This window comes from Amphibalanus amphitrite, unplaced genomic scaffold, assembly GCF_019059575.1.
Source record: "Amphibalanus amphitrite isolate SeventyFive unplaced genomic scaffold, NRLGWU_Aamphi_draft 000962F_arrow, whole genome shotgun sequence".
NCBI lineage: Eukaryota > Metazoa > Arthropoda > Thecostraca > Balanomorpha > Balanidae > Amphibalanus > Amphibalanus amphitrite.
This window is the reverse complement of record NW_024882456.1, coordinates 103,369-123,133: the sequence shown is the minus strand read 5'-3', so window position 1 is coordinate 123,133 and position 19,765 is coordinate 103,369. Positions and strand designations below refer to the sequence as shown.

At 51.8% G+C, this 19,765-nt stretch overlaps 3 protein-coding genes across 4 annotated transcripts; 1 reads left to right on the top strand and 2 right to left on the bottom strand.

Moving 5' to 3' along the window:
- Positions 1-312: 312 nt before the first annotated feature.
- LOC122368626 (mitochondrial import inner membrane translocase subunit TIM50-like) lies at positions 313-5,309 on the bottom strand. Of its 2 annotated transcripts, none has more exons than XM_043342767.1 (8): positions 5,248-5,309; positions 3,479-4,145; positions 3,151-3,263; positions 2,648-2,875; positions 2,289-2,420; positions 1,885-2,008; positions 996-1,099; positions 313-857 (listed from the first exon to the last, which is right to left on the bottom strand). In XM_043342767.1, exons 2-8 carry the CDS (start codon positions 3,963-3,965, stop codon positions 759-761), a joined length of 1,287 nt encoding a protein of 428 aa, XP_043198702.1. In that variant the 5' UTR covers positions 3,966-4,145; positions 5,248-5,309; the 3' UTR covers positions 313-758. The 2 variants fall into 2 exon arrangements, with proteins under 2 accessions (XP_043198702.1, XP_043198703.1); XM_043342768.1 differs by lacking the exon at positions 5,248-5,309 and adding an exon at positions 5,211-5,239.
- A 62-nt stretch (positions 5,310-5,371) lies between these two features.
- LOC122368617 (KIF-binding protein-like) lies at positions 5,372-17,155 on the top strand. Its single transcript, XM_043342753.1, has 12 exons — positions 5,372-5,681; positions 8,278-8,484; positions 8,798-9,075; positions 9,333-9,467; positions 9,773-9,924; positions 10,367-10,468; positions 10,868-11,045; positions 11,360-11,544; positions 11,781-11,925; positions 12,294-12,415; positions 12,696-12,846; positions 15,912-17,155. The coding sequence occupies exons 2-12, from the start codon at positions 8,313-8,315 to the stop codon at positions 16,071-16,073; spliced, it is 1,782 nt and encodes a 593-aa protein (XP_043198688.1). The 5' UTR covers positions 5,372-5,681; positions 8,278-8,312; the 3' UTR covers positions 16,074-17,155.
- A 1,202-nt stretch (positions 17,156-18,357) lies between these two features.
- On the bottom strand, positions 18,358-19,745 carry LOC122368620 (synaptobrevin homolog YKT6-like). The gene has a single exon (XM_043342759.1). The coding sequence runs from the start codon at positions 19,416-19,418 to the stop codon at positions 18,822-18,824; it is 597 nt and encodes a 198-aa protein (XP_043198694.1). The 5' UTR covers positions 19,419-19,745; the 3' UTR covers positions 18,358-18,821.
- Positions 19,746-19,765: the final 20 nt, after the last annotated feature.

Below are 19,765 nucleotides of genomic sequence, written 5' to 3'. Positions count from 1 at the left end.
ATGGATTTCTAATGTCACCCCGGAAATCGCATCACAATGTCAAGAAGATGCCAAATGCCGATCCCTTCGGCTGTCAGTTCCTCTAACCGTTTTAGCTCCAGTCATAAAGGCTGACGTCACCGCCACCCCAGGAGCAGAGATTGCCAGCGTGCGGCCGGCCCAACCCACCAACACACTGCATATTCACAGCACGGATTACAACTCAGCGGCCCTCCGTTAAAAATCGACAGGCCCACAGTATTGGCTGAGCCCATTACCATTGCTGATCGCGAAGGTCGTCGGCGGCGCGCCGCTGCGCCACAAACGCCGGCGTCTGTAGCTGCCTTCCGCCGTGTATTTCCAGAGGGCACCGATAGCACATGACGGAATGGCCACAGTACAAACACAGGCGCCGCGGCCGACGGACGAGAAAAGTCGCCCGACGGACGAGAAAAGTCGCCCGTCACTTGTCTTGTCGCGCCGCAAGACACTCTACATCGGCAACAAGACTCAACACTGGCGATCGACTGATTCAGCACAAAATGCCACCGTCACAAGAGACAGGAGCTCTCACAAGTCCGGCGGCCTGTCGTCGAATTATCACTGGAGCGGCGCCATGCGGCCAGCGCCACCTACGGTGAGCAGTGGCGATACCTCACGACCCGATTGTAGCGCCATTCTCAATCCCGTCCGCCGGAGTCGCAGCTCGGGAACGAGCAATGAATGACTGACTTGGTACAGCATCCTGAGCCTGAAAAAGAAGCTCGGGCACGCGACTGCTAGCGTCGCAAAAGGCTTGACGTCCATCCTCTCTTCTTGAGGAGCGCTCCTTTGCTCTCCTCCTCATCTCTTTGTCTTTGCATGGCCTCTTCTTGCTCCTGTAACGAGAAAATCGACAACATACTTGTCAAAACCTTACCACGCTTCGCACAATAAACCCTTAACAATCGTAACGCTCCCCAAGTATCCAGACCTTATCATCACTCATTTAGCACAGTTATACCACAAAGACTGACCTGAAGTCGTCGCTGGTTCTCGCGGAAGGCCTCCAGCGGGTCATCGAACTGTCGGTAGTGATCCATGACCTCCCGCACGTCTGCCACGCCCGAGCTGGCCACCGCTGTGAGGATGTAACGAGGGACGGGGTCAGCAGTTAGGTCACAGAAATTACGGAGAGTCAGAGTCTGAAGTCGTCAGCCAGCCACTGCGATGGGCCGTCGGCTTCACAAATCGACCAACAATAGTTCGACACGGACAAAAGTGGTGGCTCATAGTGAGAACAAAAAGAGTGGGTTCGTTCTCGGAAGCCAATGTGGTCTGCTAAAACGGCTTTCCACTGATCAAATGCTTTCAATTATTCACGCCCCAGCCGCCGTCCCCGGATCATCAAATGAGCAGCATCTTCCACAACAGAACCCAATCTCAAACCATCTTTTCCAACTTACTCCGTAAAACGCTTACGCTGCGACACACATCATCATCACTGACACAACTGACAAGAAAGCGACCTGAGTGACCCAGCTGTGCACCGTTCCATGCTTCTATCCTCAGGATAAAGAAATCCTCCTCCACGCCGCAACCCCCTCCGGGCTGGACAGGCAACTTTATCTCATGCGGGCTGCTCGCTTGGAGCGGCGCCGCTGCTCCCGAGGGAGCGCACCCCGTAGCCGGGTGCAGTGAGTACCTTGGGGCTGGGTGGCCTGTCCTCTGGACGGGCTCAGCCCCGGTGACTCACTAGGGTGCCTGCCCAGACCAATGTCTCCCCCTATATCCTATCATATTCCTCCCGGCTCTGAAATGGTCTCATTGGACCGAAAGGGCGCAACCCAACAAAACAAACAAACAAACAAACAAACAAACAAACAAGTGACCCTGTGTAACCTCTGGTGACCTCTGCCGACTGACCTTTGAGCAGCAGCGCCAGGTCGATCAGGCTGCGGTCGTCGTCATTGCCGGTCCACTTCTTCACTTTGAGGATGTTCCGCGGGTTCAGCTGAACAGACTTCTCGTTAAAGTCCACCATGATCACCTGGTAGAAGAAAGAGGAGCGTTTGAATATGAGTAAATCACGGTGACGTGACCTGAAGACGCGTCTGGGACCGATCACTGTTAATGCCAAAAACTGCATTATTATGACCATGACCGAAATTTTGACCTAAGCTATCAACATATGGTAGTCAAATCCCACGTAAAAATCGATGGAGCTTGCATTCATCAAAAGTTCGCGAAAGCAGTCAGCAGATCGGCTCAGGCTTTCCAAATTACGTGCATTGAGCGCACTCGTCACGGCTTATATTCGTATTACCTACCTTGCTGAGGTCCCTGTTGAGGCAGTTGAGGTCTTTGACGTGGTGGCTGTCCAGGTAGCGTGTCGAGTCCTTGAACAGGCGGTACATGATGTAGCCCTGCGGGTCCAGCGCGTCGATGATCGGAGAGGCCGTCTGCCGGAGAGTGGTGAGGGTCAGATCAGTATTTAAAGCTGTCCAACACAACGAACTGGATTTTTGTGTGAAGGTAACCACGCCAAGATATTTCCCGTCATGACGTCCGGTATCAATAAATAAGAGATTCGTCGTTATGGGACACCAGAAGCGCTTGCTCCTTTCAGCTGGTGGAATCAAGTTACTCCGGTTCGGTTACTAACGATCCGCCCTTCCCCTTTACTCACGAATCCCTGTTCGGCAGTGTAGATGACCACCTCGAAGAGGGGCGGTCCGACTTGCTGCAGGAAAAAGTCGATACCGGGCCGCTTCTTGAAGCGCCAGCCAGTCTTGTAGGTCCAATCGGGGTGGACCAGGACGCCCGTCATCTCGAGGACCAGGGTGTAGGGCGGCTGCATGTACGGATACTGCAGCGGGTCCGGCAGCAGCTGGTCCCGAGACGGGTCCTTGATCATCTGTGACGCGAGACGGGACGGTTAGAAGCGAATCGTCGGACAGGAGACGGGGAATGGTGGTTGTAGTGTGCTGTCATTATGCTCGAAACAATTTACTGCGACGTATGAACATACCCTGGCAACTGGTTCTGGTATGAACGGCGGAAGATCGCCACTGTTTCGAGAACACACAAGCCCCTGAAACATTTCTTTCAACAAAAGCTAACATTACAAAGTAACGAAGCAAGATTGCAATAATATAATTGCGTTTGCCCTTCACCGTTGTGCGACCGGACCTTGTTGTAGAGTTTGATTTCCTTCCACGTTCTGGCCAGATACTGCGTCACTATGGACATATCAGAGAACTCGTCCGGCATCTCATTCCCATCGGGGTCCTTAGGTGGTGCTCCTGTGAATAAAACAGAACAGGAGATCACACAGCAGGAACGTGAAAAATGAAATATCAATAAAGCCATCACTACACATATTCTTATGCCATTTTGGAAACCAAAACCAATAAATGTCGCGATTGTAGATTTGAGATCGATGCCCTAGCAACTGAAATATGCGCCCTAAATTGGTATAAAGTGTAACAAACCTTCCATAGTTCAGTGGAGCACTCACCGAATACTGCGATTGTCCATCCTCCGAAGCCGGCGCACATGACACCAAACAGGCCGAACGACAGTTTCATGGCGCGCCAGGACGCCTCCTTCCTCCGCTCCTCTTCCCGCTCCTCCTCACTCTTCCCTCCGTCACTCTGTTTCCCGTCTCCTCCCGTCTTCCCCGCGTCCTCCCCGCCGCTCTCGGCTTTCACCTTGGCGCTGAGGATCTGGTCGGCCAGACCGGACCCGGACGAGGGCGCCGACGTGAAGCTGGTGGTGGGCTTGCTGCCCTGCTCGCCGTCCTTCCCGGTGGAGTAGAGCGCCACCGAGGAGGCTTTGACGAGGGTCGGACCGAGCCGCTGCAGCAGCGGCCGGCGCTCGAGGCGAGGCAGCGCGGCGGCGTGGCACATCCTCTGCTGTGAGAGCCGCGACACGCTCGGGAGGCCGGAGAGGCCCGGCAGACCGGAGAGGCCGGACGCCAGGCGGATGCAGCGCGCGGCCGCCATCGCCGCCGTCAGCTGGTAATGGTGATGGAAGGGTAATTTACTGAGCCTCAGAGCCAGGAGTCAGTCCGAGCTGGAGTCAGCTAGAGCTGCCAGCAGTAGCTACTGGCCAAGTTAACTTGCAGTCCTCTAGTAAATTGCTTGCTAATAACAATATGTCCTCTAGCAAGGTGGCTAAATGCTCTGGAAGATAAAATGGGTCAATATAATCCTAAAAGATTGCACACAATAAATGGAAGGAAAATTATATAAACTGCTCATGGAGAGATTTATAAAAATGGATTGTACACTATAAAGGATGCTTAGCTTAATGAGTGGTGACATTCAACATAGTTCAGTACCATAGTTAGCATAGCTTAGATAATAATATCATCTGCGGTCAATAATATAATTATGTCAATGTTAAAAGAGCATTAGGCCATTAGCCTACAATCAGCCAAATATACCCACTCAATGATTGACCTCACTTACTATTTACTAAGCTCATTAGTCATTAGGCCCCAACATTCAAGGCAGCCAATGTTATACACATGCACTATGTTTTATCCTAGTGGGTTGCAATGGAGTTAAAGACACCCTAAATGTGTTCTTATCATTTCCTACCAAGATTAATATCCAACTGAAGAAATCATTGCATATTTTCAAATAATGAATTTGAAAATAGTCGGATCTGAACAAAAATAGCAGAGATCACTCTCGGCACTATTCTCATCATGAATCTGCCAGGCATTTGATGCGCATTTGCTTTAATTAGGGTGTAGATCTGCTTTTGTGTGGGGCCATACCCAAATCTGCTATATTTGGGTACGATGACGTCACATGCGTACCCATTTTTGGCAGATTTCTGTCAAAAATAGCAGACTGCTAAAAATAGCAGATTTTGCCATAGTTTCCCCGACTGGGTTAGAACTGTGAAGGTAGGTGGGCACCAGCACAGGGCATGCCTGTAAACCCACGTGTCCCTGTTGACTCTCTTATTGTATCCTACATTATTTAAAAAAAAGCATTCATGAATCAAAGCTGACTAGCCTAGCTTAACTTTACATTTTTTACTTCGTTGAAGCAGAAAAAAAGACAAAATCGAGCAGTTGTCATCTGGATTTGTTGGTGGCAAAGATAACCATTAGCTGCACCTCAATTATGATTTGTTGAGATACACACGAGAGCGACAGCTTGCAAAATTCGCACTCATATGTATGGAAATGGCAAAACGCTCAATTTTTTCCAATAAAGGTTTCATCTTAAAACCATTATTTCTTCAAAAAATACAAAAGTAAAATTCAACCCCCAGCAATCGCGGCACGAGATGAAATGAAACTTCTGCGCCATGTTCGGAACTGTATTTGCTGCCATATCTAAAGTCTCGGATTTGGTATTCTTTTCTTTTGCCAGAAACGCAGAATACTTTTACCCCGAAACAGCCTATATATTGTATTAGGCACTTTGTTGTTGCCGATAATGTTTGGATACTGTTTTGATCTATTTATATAAAAATTGAAATATCTTGTATCGCAAAAAAGTAATAACGCTCATCATAGATATGTTCATGCTGCCGAAGTGATTTACATGGGAGAGGTTTAAAATTCCTTCACTGAAATTCCTTTATAGGATACCGAAGGCGTGCATGTGGGGAATGGATTGATGTTGGGGTATGTGTATTTTGACGGACGGAAATTGGACGGACGGGCTGACGGATGCTTACAAGAGACATAAAATAAGGTGAGTGTTTTTATATACCTTGAGGTGAGATAGGTGAGTATTTCATGAACTCAAATTTTATGCATTCATCTACCTTAGGGCTTAGATGTATGAAATGCAGAATGAGGAGCATATAGCAATCCATGTCAACCAATCTTGGTACCAGTGGTTTATGTCAAGACCTACAACAAGCAATGTAGGCATATGAATAGAGGTATAGGTTAACACACAACATAATTTAGTCCTCCCCGTGGCCTAGTGGATAAGGCGTCCGTCTCCTAACTCGGTGGCAGCGAGTTCGCGGCCGGGGCCCTGTTTCACCGGTGATAGCAGCACGCTGCTATCACGTTTCGCGAGCTGACGTCATGTCATGACGCCATACTGTTGACGTGATGGGCAGTTCCGGCGCACGACTGCTGCGACCTTGGCCGCGGCATTAAGTGACGTGTAAGCCTAAAAGTAAGAGTTTACGCAGTCATGATATTAAATTTATTTTTGATATATATTTTTTTAATAAGATATATTTAAGAGAAGTTTGGTTTAGGGAAAATTTGGACGTAAACTTTGAACATTCAGTTGATGACGTAAAACAATATTGCGGCAATCGTGCGCCAGAATTGCCCCTTACGTCAACAGTATGACGTCATCACATTACGTCAGCTCGCGCAATTTGATAGCAGCGTGCTGCTATCACCGGTGAAACAGGGCCCGGGAAGCTCCATGTCGTTTGACCCGCGTTCCTATACTAAGCCAGCTGGCAACTGGCGAGAGAGGGCCACGCTAGACCCGGGAGGACCGTGCCGCCATCTACCTGCGGCACGTTAAACTTTCTATCCAAATTATCACCGGTGAACCGGGCGCGGGCAAGGTGGGGTGGTGGGTCCGTGGTGTCATTCGCAACAAGCACTGCTTAGCGGGGCACCCGGGCCCGTAGCCATCCATTCATCCATTCGGACAGAATTTCTAAAAAAAAAAATCCAAACAATTTTTGACAGGAATCTGAATTGGCTCCTCCTATAGTTCAGTAGCTCAAACCATTACTGCTCATCTCAATCTCGACCCATTTCAATTTCAGATGTGTAGATGCTGGTCCCGTAGCTCAGTTGGCAGAGCGTTGGACTCCGTGCGGTGAGAGCACGCGTTCCTGGTTACCAGACTGGAAATAATACACGTTATGCAGAATATGTCCGGCGTTATGCAGAATATGTCCGGCGTAGTGGCATTATTGCGCCGAAAATTTCAGTGCATGTCCGGCGTAACTTCGCATGCGCCGAATTTAGCGCATGGCGGCGGAAGAATTTTTCGGCGCAGGGCAGTCGCGTAATTTTTTTTGGCGAAAGACGGTCACCGAATTTATGCGGTACGCTGGTCAATCTAGCAGCAGATTCGCCCCGCGGTCGGCTCTGGAGAGGTTTCGGGACGAGACCTCCCCGCCCCGGTCGTCGCGTGCTCGAACTGGTGAGCCGCTCGAACTCAGCGGAGAAGCGGCTGCCCAGGGAGGCCTCAACCCTCGGCATGGAGATAGGTATGGAAGACCTTGTTGAACAGAAACGCTCCCTGTTGTTGTTGAACAGAAACGCTCCCTATCGCCAAACGTCGTTAAGCAATACTGCAGTGGGTTCCTGCCCACTGCGGTATCGAGGGGAATGAGAGCGCGGACGACCTGGCAAAACAGGCGGCCGCCCTGCCCTCAAACGCCCACTCGCTGACCAGGGCGGTTCACTGTGCGGCCTTGCATCAATGGCGCGACAACTGCTCAGAATCACTATTCAAGACACTCCTCGGGAGCACGTCGCCGCTCCCTATCCCCGGAGCGGACCGAGAGGATGCCGTTTCGGTGCACCAGATGAGGGCGGGCCACTGGGGCCGCTCGTTCCAATACGGCACCGAATCGGCTGTCTCCACTCCGCGGCGTGCCAGCAGTGCCCAGACAAGCGGTGCCCCGCGGCGCTCTGCGCCGTGTGCCGAGAAGAGGGTGATGAACCGGAGCATATGCTGCTCCGCTGCCCGGCCCTCGCTGCCACTCCCACCAGCCTCGAACACACTGCTCCGCCGATATAAACATCGGCACAAATTTGTGGCCCCGGAACTCACGGCTCCAGCTTTGTTTCACGGCATAAAGCTAGAGTGCGCTAAGACTATTGAGGTACCTATTGGGTTTCTGTGGAAATGAAAAACTCATTTGGACGCTCAAACATGGGAGAGCATACAAGGCCCCCGAACACTCTGTCTGGTTCATATAGCCTTGATCGGTACTCGGTAGATGTGCACATGTGCTTTTTATAAAAAGGGCTTAATTTTCGCACACATAGGCACCTAATTTTTGGCGCAAATCACACAGAAATTTCAGCGCAAAATTGCTTGCGCCGAATTTCGGCGCAAGAGAGTTTCACGGGCGTCCGGCGTAGTGTATGGATGTTTTCCAGTCTGGCCCGGTTATAACACCTGTAAGCCTCACAGGCTTAGGGATGATGTACCATTCCAAAGATATGTTTAAATTGACAAAGGTCGGTACCTGACTTTATTTAGCCTTACAGTATTGAGTAATGAGCAATCGATGTTGATTTTGACAAATGTATTCATTTGATCCATCTAACAACACATAGTTAATTTTCAGGTGCTGAAGTGTCCTAGGCTTGACATTTTCTCAAGATGGATGCAGAAACACAAGCCAGCATTTATGAAAAGTTCCAGAAGGCTATGCACCTTCTGGAGGTGGAGAGCCCAAAGGATCCTGAGGAAGAGCCATACAAGTCCAAATATGCTGCCAGGGACCTGCTGAATGAGATCAAGTTTCAGCTGGAACGTCACATCGAGCAGAGCGGTAAGTGCTCCATCATCTGTTACTTGTTTCTTGTCAGGTAATATTTTTTAACTGTTTACATCATCTACAAATCACTACGATTTTTCAGCAGTGAAAATGTCACTGTTTTCCTATATGCTCATCATCATATCGCGGTGTCTTGGTACGGTGTGCATTACTGCCTCCCAGAGAAGCTGTGAATAGTCCTCTGAACTAGCCCGCCCACCCCCTCAGACGTGATCACTGAGGCGGGCCACCAGTTGGCGGCCGTGCTGTTCTACCTCGGCTGAATAGTCCTCTGAACTAGCCCTGCCCACCCCCCCCCCCCCCCCAGACGTGATCACTGAGGCGGGCCACCAGCTGGCGGCCGTGCTGTTCTACCTCGGCTACATCAGCGTGGAGACGGACGAGCCCTCGGCCGGCGAGCAGCTGCTGGAGGAGGCCGTGCGCGCGGCGCCCGCGCTCGGCCCCTGCACCGTGCTGAGCACGCTGAACGCGCTCAACCAGCTGGGTCTGGTGTGGAGCCGGCGCGGCGAGCACAACCGGAGCCAGCACTACCTGCAGACGGCAGAGACCGTGTACCAGAAGTACAAGGAGCAGGTCACGCTCAAGGTACGGCGACGGGGGGGGGGGGAGGGGGGAGTCATGTGGTTGCAGTGAGATACTTGATATTTGACGTTATTGTTGGAAGTTATCGGTTTGAATGTGTTATCTGAGAGTTGAGTTGAGACAAACATGGTTGACTTTGAACCTATGATCTCTTGTGAGACTGTAACCCCTGCTACTTTCTGTGACCTCTACCACCCCCTGCTACCTCTGCTGACCTCTCTGTGACCCTCTGCTGACCTCTGTGACCCGCCGCCGCTCAGCCGGTGGACCTGCCGGACCTGTTCCGTCCGTCCCGCTCGGATGGCGAGGAGAAGACGGACGACTCGAAGGAGGGCCGCAGCGGGCTGACCAAGCTGGAGGAGCTGCACACACTGACACTCTACTACCTGGCGCAGGTCAGAAACTAGACAGTATACTGCACACGCTGACCGTCTACGTACGTAGGTCAGGAAGACGTGGCTGGTGCAGCGTTATGATCCACTCCACACTGTTGATTTTTGAGGCTGTGACTTTCGGACTTGTCCACTAGGTGGACAAGTCTAAGACGTGATGACACCAGCACATTTACTGTATCATGTAACCTCTTTTCGGACCTACGATACTTGAAGTCACAATTCTCATTTTGGTGCAAGTACTTTTACTGTATTGCTGTCGTGTCAAAACGATCAATCGGGTAATGTCCCAATGTTTCTCTCCTCAGGCGTTTAACAACGTGGGCGAGCCGGTGAAGGCGGCGCTGTACTGCCACAACACGCTGTCCCGGCAGCTGGACAGCAGCTCCTTCGACAGGGTCGAGTGGGCGCTCAACTCGGCCACCCTGTCACAGTTCTACCTGCCCAAACAGATGTTCAGGTCAGTGTGTTGTATTTGCTAAGGTTAAAGTTGAGCATATACCTACTCAACAAGTTATTGGTCAGCGATGCGACACATGAAGACACTGCTATTATCAAAGTGCTGATGTAAGTTTTACGGTGACGACAGGTAGAAAAAACGCAGTGTCTGCACTCAATTTTCATAAATTAAAACGCAGCTCAGCTGACCTGGACCAGCGCCACCATGCACCGTACACACTACACAGTGACTGTATAGCAGTCCGATATTCCCCGTGCCGCAATCCCAAGAGCGTCCTACACTACTTGACGGACGGAGTTTATGCTCCGGAGCAGCTTCTGGACAATCCCTGTCCCGTAATTCCAGGAACTCCTGACATCACCTGCTGGTGGGCCGGGCGGTGTTCGGGCTCAGAAGCGGCTCTTGAACCAGTACTGTGTGTGACAGACTCCCGTAATTCCAGGAACGCTCGACACCACCTGGCAGCCGCCATCCAGGTCCTGAACCAGTACTCGGAGGAGCTGGATGCGGCGCCCGACAAGACCTCCGAACAGCATCTGGCAAAGTAGGAATACAGCGCCCTCTGGGAGTGTTGTGATGGCTTTTCTCAGGGGGCAGCACGAACTGGTGTCTGGTAATGTGTTGTTTTGCCAGTTTACGAAGCTTGATTGCGGATTGATCTTTGTTCATTTTTTTTTTATATGCCAGAGCTTTGTTCCTGCAGAAGGCTTGTGTGGAAGATGGTCATAATTCATGGTGAATGATTCATTTTCAAAACCTCTGATTGGGTGGACGCAACTGTCACGTCATGCATCGTGTCATCAGAGGTAGTGTTTTGTCCTCTACACCTTTGTCATTTAGTTTCCTTTAAACTCTGCCTCTCTGTGAATTGATATCCCTTACAAGTTACAGAGTAACCCATGCCGCGGTTCTATGACCTCCCTCCCCGTCCCTCCCGTCCCAGTGTGGAGCGGTTCCGTCACCGGGAGGCGGACGTGGCTCGCTGTTGGGCCAAACTGGGCCAGGTGCTGCTGCAGTGCTCGGCAGAGCGGCTGGTCACCTCGAGTCCGTCGCCGCCGGCCGAGCCCAGCACTGGGCAGCTGTTCTTCCGGCAGCTGGAGCTCGGAGATCTCGAGAAACAGGTGGGTAGGCCGGTGGGAGAGAGGGACCAGATGGGGCGATAGACCGGTCAGACAGAGGGAAGCGATTGACGAGATACAGGCCAGGCCAGTTGTCAGACAGGACGGAATACTGGTCAAACGTGACACGAGACGGGGGACGAGTTACGAAGGGCCTAAGCGTTGAGACGGAGGACGGAAGACAGATGTTGAAAGGTCGGACGGTGGACGGAGGAGGTGGGAAGGTATTGAGGGTTCGGTCGTAGTTTGACGATAAAGCTCCTGTCCCCGAGGGCTCCTCCCGTCTCGCTCTAAATACACTCTCCCTCTATCGCCAGATGACGGACACGCCGGTGCGCGACTTTGAGGAGGCGCGCAAGGTGTTTCTGTGCGCCCAGCGCTGGATCCAGAAGGCCAAACAGTACTACACCCTGGAGGAGCACGCGTCAGACCATGTGGAGGTTGTGCGGGAACACAGTCAGCTCTTCAAGGCGCTCATCTTCTTCGAGAGCGATCTGGACAGGTCAGTCGAAAGTCATTCCAGTCGGCGGGAAGGACACCAACTGGCCAATGGGCCGGCATAAATGAAACTTCTTAAGCGCTGTCAGTGTGTTAGCAGAACGTTGATTGCTTTGGTTTTACCAGCTGGGCTGCTGAAATTGGCAAAACACCCAATCTGAAGGAAAAATGTCTTACAGTCAGGTGACCAATCCCGACAATTATACCTAACCGGCCATCCTCTCTGCCGTCCCACCACAGGCAGTGTAAAATGTACAAGCGTCGCGTGGACCTGCTGGAGCCACTGCTGGCCGAACTGAACCCCACCTACTACCTGATGGTGATACGGCAGCTGCAGTACGAGCTGGCAGAGATCTACAGCGACATCGCCCAGTGCAAGGTCGAGGTGAGCTATTGGGGGAGGGTGAGAGTTGGAGGGAGATGGCTGACTTTAGATGTGTCGGTATTTAGTAGTGGCCGACTGGACGAATCATAGACTGGGTTTTGAATATTGTTATGAAATAGCGGACATTTGACAACGCCGCGCAGCGTCAAAGCAGCATAAAACTAAGCGCTGGGAGATGTTGAATTGATGTACAAATATGAGCCATGAGGTGTTCTAGAACTTCTAGATTATGCAGGCTGAATGGTTCTGTAGAAGTATAGAGTTATCGAGTTGAACCTTTCTGCCAGCTTTTAGGCGTAGGTATGTATTCGTCAGTCTGTATTTGGCTTTGTTCCGACACCCATTCACGTGTGCTCTCCCTGTTACAGCTTCAGAGGGACCGCGACAAGCGCGGACAGCACGTCACGGCGCACGTGGTGCAGAAGATCAACCACTTGGCCCACCAGAGCATCAAGTACTTCGACCTCTTCCTCAACACACTCAAAGACAGGTGGGTCATCTCTGTCTGTTTCATCGTCGAGAGCGGGGATGAGAAATGCGTTATGCTGATTGTTACTGCGTGCAGCGTCCCGGGTAGAAAAGTTACAACGCGATCCAGTATAACGTTGGGCGATATGGACTAAGCATCAAGGAGTAAAGTGAATATGAAATCCAATACGTTATTAATCAACTAAAATATGTGGTGTTTTAACGAGGTTGAAGATTATCTCCGGTGTTTTCCGGGTTTTCCCCTAGCCTGCTGACCGTCGGTTATCCTCCCCTCTCCCCAGCGAGGGCCACTACCCGGACAAGTTCGAGGAGGACCTGACGCGCCCGGTGCTGATCGCCTACTTCCACCTGGGCCACCTCTACAACCGCCTGATGGAAATCGAACTGAAGCCCAAGCTGGCCAACGTCCAGAAGTCGATAGCCGCTTACCAGGTGGGTGGGCGCCGCGCGTGCCGGACGTGGACGCAAGGGAGGGGGCCGCGTCAGACAGAATACACTCGTTTTAGTATCGCCCTCTATTATTTAGCTAGGTAATACACAGGAAGTAATACCGTAGAAAACTCACTGGCGGATCCAGGGGGGGCCACGGGGGCCATGGCCCCCCCCCAAAGGCCTAAAGTGGCCGGTTTGCCCCCCCCCCAAAACGTCCGAAAAAATGCTAAGAAAATATACCTTGATGGAGGTTTTTAGCCACTTGGTGAAGTAAAGCTTTCCACAGCATAATATGGAAGCAATATGGTAGCAGTGAAGGTCAGTCAAAAGTTGCGCGAGAGGAGTCGACCTTAAAAAAAGACTGTTGTTGGCACGTGTTTATGGCGCGGCAGCTGGTAGTTGGCGGTGTTTCGCGTGGTGTGGCATCACTGGCCGATCCAGGGGGGGGGGGGGGGGCACGGGAGCCTGAGGTGCCCCTGACAGGTCCATGGTGCCCTTGCTAGGCCTGTGGTGCCCCTGGACCCTGGCAGGCCTGTGGTGGCTCTGGCGGGCCTAGGGTTCCCCTGCTAGGCTGCTGATGCCCCTGGGACCTGACAGGACTGCGGTGCCCCTGACAAGCCTAAAGCGCCCCCAACAGGCCCGTGATGTCCCCGACAGGCCCAAGGTGCCCCTGCGTGATGCCGTGATGCCTGCGAGGCCGGCAGGGCCCCTGACAGGACCATGGTGCCCCTGCGAGGCCGGTGGTGCCCCTGGCAGGTCTCTGGTGTCCCTGACAGACCTGGGGTGCCCCTGACAAGCCTGTGGGCCCCTCACAGGCCCGTGGTGCCCTTGCTAGGCCTGTGGTGCCCCTGGCGGGCTGGTGGTGCCCCTGCTAGGCCGGTGGTGCCCCTGACAGGCACCACCCGGGCACCAAGGGGGGTCATGACCCATGTGGCCCCCCTTGGATCTGCCACTGATACATAATATATTGATTTGTAAAGGCTAGACCGGTGGTGCCCCTGGCAGGCCTGTGGTGCCCCTGCTAGGCCCCTGGTGCCCCTGGGCCCTGACAGGACTGTGGTGCCCCTGCTAGGCCTCTGGTGCCCCTGCAAGGCCGGTGGTGCCCCTGTAAGGCCTGTGGTACCCCTGCTAGGCCTCTGGTGCCCCTAACAGGCCCATGGTGCCCCTGCGAGGCCGGTGGTGCCCCTGGCAGGTCTCTGGTGTCCCTGACAGACCTGGGGTGTCCCTGACAAGCCTGTGGGACCCGTCACAGGCCCGTGGTGCCCTTGCTAGGCCTGTGGTGCCCCTGGCGGGCTGGTGGTGCTCCTGCTAGGCCGGTGGTGCCCCCGGGCACCAAGGGGGGTCATGACCCATGTGGCCCCCCTTGTATCTGCCACTGATACATAATACATATATTGATTTGTAAAGGCGTTATGGCTTATGCAATATGCAATTGCAGGCACTTGGTATCCCTCACTTATCCCTCATTGGGGGCTCTGGCGGGCTCCTGAGAGCCCACGTCTATCTCCATTCTCCGGGAGCCCTAGACGGGCTCCTTTGGGTCCTTTCAGTCCACTACAGCATAAGAGGTCTCCACGCAAGTCCTATACATCTGAGGGCGTACCCTGACGTCTGAGGTACCCAACTGCAGCTCCAATGGTGTCTTACACTGGCGGATCCAGGGAGGGGGCATTTAGGGCCATGCCCCTTTCCCAGAGGCCTAAAGTGGCCCGTTTGCCCCTCCCCCAAACGATAATGAAACATAGTTCAATCAGTGCGTGGCCCAGGAGCCGAGTTAGACTGGGGGTGTTTTACCACCTCCCGGCCCGCAAAGGGACCCAAGAACTGACTCGAAGCGGGTTAACTGGTCGACAAAAGCAATGGTAAGTGTTCACAAAGTAATATAAAGGCATGGGTCGGGTGGACTACCATTTATATATTTTTCTTTTTAGTTAAAAAAAAAATTAATAGTGTCAGAGCTGTGACGAAAAATAAGTGGCCTAAATCCGATGAGAAAACAGGATTTGGGGGTACCCTAGGTTTGGCTCCGCATGAGTTGGCCCCCCCCCCAAAACGCAAGCCTGGATCCGCCAGTGAGAAAACTTATGTAGTTGACAGTCATAAAATGAGTTTGGTCGTAAGCAGGCATGCTGACATGAAAACGTTGGAACTTTGAGCGCAATTACTTTTTTAGAGCTTCCTGATTTGTCTGAAAAGTTCTCGTGGTGCGCAAGTCAAGCAGTGCTGATTCCTTCAAAATATGGCCGAACCATGAATGCCGAACAATCGTCAAATAAAAGCTAGAAATGTTGCCCCGGCATTGGACACCGATCAATGTCGCTCTCGATGTTCAAGATGTTGCGCATTCGATCTCTTAACTTCAACTTCATTCTGCTGACGAGGTTGTATGACTCAGTACGAGGCCGTTGCGGCTGTTAGTTTTATTTGGTAATTCGTGTCCAGATGAATGAACCTTTGAGCAAATTTATTGTGGTGTAATAGCTGTCATATAGCAAGACGTCCATTTTACTCAATCTGTCAGTATATATCCACATACGTGGCGTACTGTACTGTCCAACGGCTAACGACTCGGGTTTCCCGCCCATGCCAACAGTTTTCCTGCACGCTGCATGATCTGTATCGCGATACGATTATGACATGACGAAAGCGCATACAGTGTAGTTATGTTATCTTTTATCAGATGGCGGTGTAGCTCGCCCAAAACTTTGGTGGCCTGTTCCGCGAACTACTATCTGACGACGTCTGTTTATTTAGCAATTGTTGCATAATGTGTTATAGTGTGTACAGAGGGCGGGTGTAGTATTGCGCGCCGTGCGGTGGACGAAAAGGCTACTGCATGGCCGAGTCTCCGATTCGTTTGTTTTCGTTGCTTTTACGTTATCGACATCTCGTTGAAATACCGATTTGCGTTTTCATGACAACGGTTTTAACAGTTTGCTATTACGTAGTAGGTCAGTAAGCCTTGCATTAGCAGTGCGGGCTATCCCCGCCTTTTCCTGTCGCCGCTGCCAGTCGAGTCCCACATTTCCCCGTACGTGACCGTCTTTTCCCGTCGCCCGTTTCAGTTCATCATCGACTACTGCGACCGGGTACCTCTGGGTGCGGAGAAAATGGCCGAGGAACTGTCTGCGTGTCGGGAGATGGCCCGCCTGCTGCCCACCAAGATGGACCGGATACGCAACGCCATCAACGACGGTGGCACCGTCACCACCGACCTCACCGTCTAGGTCAACGACCTCACAGTCAAGGTCTCTGACCTCACCGCCGAGGTCTCCGACTTTTCCGTCTACCCCGCCGACCTCAGTGTATGAATCTTCGGCTTCTCGGTATTCAAGCGACCTCAGCGACAACCTCACGGACAGGACTGCGTTTTTAAACACCTCACCATTCACCCAACGTCTGGATGCGTTCGGGACACCTCCGTGAAAGGCTTGACGGCAGGTCACCCGTCACAGTGATCGGTGAAGTGTCGACGACTGGACACGGGCTGTGGTGGCTATTTCAAGACGTTGTCCGCAGCGGCCATGGGATGGGATAGGACGAGCGATCGTGGTCAGTGACAAAAACGATCGGCGAGTTGCGAGACCGGCGCGTTGTGATGTGATATTTCTGGAGACGGGATTAGGTGACGCTGGCGCAGCCTGGCCAATAGAAGGTTTTGTGGAAGGCCGCTGTGCAGCCTCCATGTTCCCAAGCCAGTCCAGGCTCGATCACTGGTATCTCCGCACCAGCGGTTGATTTTCAGTCGTTTCCATGACAGCCCGGCGTTCCTTTGTTGTGTATTGTTTGTTTGAGCACAGGGTGTGTTATTTGATTGTGCCCAGCATGTGGATTTCGTTTGTGTAAGTCACATTTTGGTTCATATGAGCATTTGACGTCAGTTATGCACTCCTGCAGGACTTGTGTGCGTTATCCAGTAATCTCGTCGGTTACGTCTTGTGCGCGGCCGAGCGGCCGGTCCGGCTAACTGCCTTCTATTCTCGTGTGTAACGCGGCGGCTGGGAGCGACACTGCCTGAGTCGCTGGTGTTCGCCGGCCCCGCCGGCACGGACGCGCCGTGCCGGATGACCCGGAGCCGAGTATCGACCCGCGACGGGCGTGGGCAGGCAGTGCGACGCGCTCCGCCCGGCGCTTTCGGCCACTGTAGACCGTGAGCTTGCAAACCGAGGTCTGATGACGTATCCGTGCGTGTTGCGGTCGCGCCGTGCCCGTGCGCTTCATTGCTACGCGCAGAGGTAACTCGAGTCATTCTGCTTGTGTTCCTACCATTGTTTTGAAATGAAGAGCAAACATTGCTTTGTCGGCTAAATCGAGTTTTACAGACACTGGCATCGCCCGCCGATGCGTGCCAGACGCTAGATGGATAAATCTAGTCCAGCCGCTCGTGACGTAACACCAACAGAGAGCCGGCTCGCACTGGTTGAGGCGGACGGAAAATACGGGCGATCCGGTACAACTAGTTTGTGATGCTCCCCGGGCGCTGTCTGGGATTGGATCCCATCCGACAACGATCTGCATCCAGGCTCTGGGGAGCAGCGTCATGAATTCAAACACCGGCGGTTCAATTTGATCGAGAGATCGCAATCGGTACGGACCGAATTGTCACGTCCCAATAGGTTTCAGAGGGTTATTATAACGCCAGGTCATGATCGACCCGGTCTCCACTGCCAATGAGTTCGCTGACGCGGCTGTGACGTGTGGCGAGTCATTGTTTCAATGGCTTAGTCATGGTAATGATTCTATACACGATAGTAGCAATTCTAGGAACTACCCAGATTATCGGGCGAAACTGTGCTATCTCCACATCCCGAACGATAGCAGATGAATCAGGTCAGTCTGTGTGTAATCTCGTGTTCGGTCGAAGATTCTGTGTTCCCCAAACCCAGTTCCCGCTCTTAGCTCTTCGGACTGAGGGAGGGGAGGAAAATGAGTCCCGAGACGCCGCTACCACCCAACACATCAGCCGAGCATCGTGAGCTTCGGCCATGGGGATGGGCGACTCCTTTCCACACGCTGTGGGCGGCGGCACCTCGCCCTGCGTGGGGGCAGTCTACTGACTCCTGGGAACTGCGCCCCCGTTTGGAAACCGCCGGCCTTTCACACCGCCGCGGTGGCCAGGCTCAGCCGGGAACTACTGTGGGCGTCCCCTGCAGCGCAACAGGAGCGCTATATGGCCAGGAGCGAGCAGCTGACTATTCTCAGATGGTGCCGCTGTCCGGAAGATATCGATTTTCGCGATTAATTCCCAGAACGTGACCAATTTGGGTCTAACGGTGCCTCGGTGCACGAAAAGACCCACAGAATTTGACATTGAATTGACTGATAAGTTCTGATAAAACATCAAATTGGATGTGAAGCAGACAGCTAACACCAGCTGACCCCGTATCACATTTGCTAAATTGTTATGACCAGCAATACCTGGCTGAAAGAATGAAATGAAAGTGTCTGAAAAAGACTATTCACAGTAGTGTACTCAGGATCCAATAGTATAAAAAGTTGCATTCGTGAAAGTTGTCTTGCATCCAATGTACATTTATTAACAGCTACTAACATTGACCACACAATGTCTGGCTATGTGCCATGATGGTGAGGCTCTCCAAGCCTCTGGGTAAGCATACATGAACACAATCCAGCAAGTGGTGACAAATTTTTAGGGCAAGACTACTGTGGATAGCATTGGAGATGTCACAAAAATATGGTCAACATAAGGTAAACACAGACAACTGATCATAAGCTTTAGGCAAATAAAACTGCCTATAAGAGGCACATTGACCACACACCAGCAGTATTCAATAAGTTTTAACTTTTAACCTTTGGACCAGAATGCTTCCATGTTGGCCATCACTGTACCTACCAGCATACTCCTGGAATGGAATAAACTGAAACTTCTCATAAACAATGCTTCAAAATACACAGACACATGTGACACATTTATAATGCACACATGATACCATTTCATCGCAGGCTCTTCATATCTACCCCAGATTACAGCAAGAGTTGGTTTTTCTTGCAGTTTTGTAGAAGGTCTTAGACTGTAGACTGAGATCTTCTGACTTGGAAACCAGATCATCTAGCTTCTCCCCTCTCTCCAGAACACTCTGGATTGTATTGTGCAAGATAATCTTTGTCTCATCCAGCTCACTCTGGATCTTGGTCATTGCATCAGCTTCCTTGGGGTTCTGATATCGAGCCAGCATAGCTTCAAGGCCAGTAAAGTTGATGGTTTCTGGAGTGCCTGTAGGCCAGCTCTGTGGTGGAACATTTTCAGTGAAGTCATCCAAGATCTTTGTGATCAAGGTGTGAGCAACACGCTGTGGATACTCATGGTCTGAGATAACGACTCCTGCCAGGTTATCTGACCTCACATACACATGACACATGTACTCTTGCTCCCTCACAGACTGCCGAGAAGACTGCTGTGATCGTTCTACAAGAATCTTGCTTGTAAATGTCATGAACTCTTGGACACTACCTCTCTGAAAGAAGCCAAAACTTTGCAAATCCTGAGCTGCCTTCAGGGTCTGAGCGACATGAGGGTTTTTATACAACACAGATACGCTGTAAAGCTTCATGCTTCCACTCCTTCAGTGAGGTTAAATAGTTTGTAACTAAATGCTTCGAAAAGTTAGAAGCGAAATTTCGACACTTCTTCGCCGTGCAATGAAAATTGTGCAACAAGTTGGAGTCGTTTCTTGAGCCTGTCTCAGTCTCTGCTCTTCGTTTGTTAGTTCAAATCGCCTTTCGCTGCCAGTTCCTTGACATCATCGAACTGCAACTGCTTCAGTTAATTGTTTCTTGACCTTTGAGCCAGTTGATACCCCAAAGCTTCAAATCAAAACAAGAAAATGCAAAATTCAACCACTAACAACAGCTGCAATCCGACACGGAAGCAGTCCGAGCACAAACTGACTCATATCTG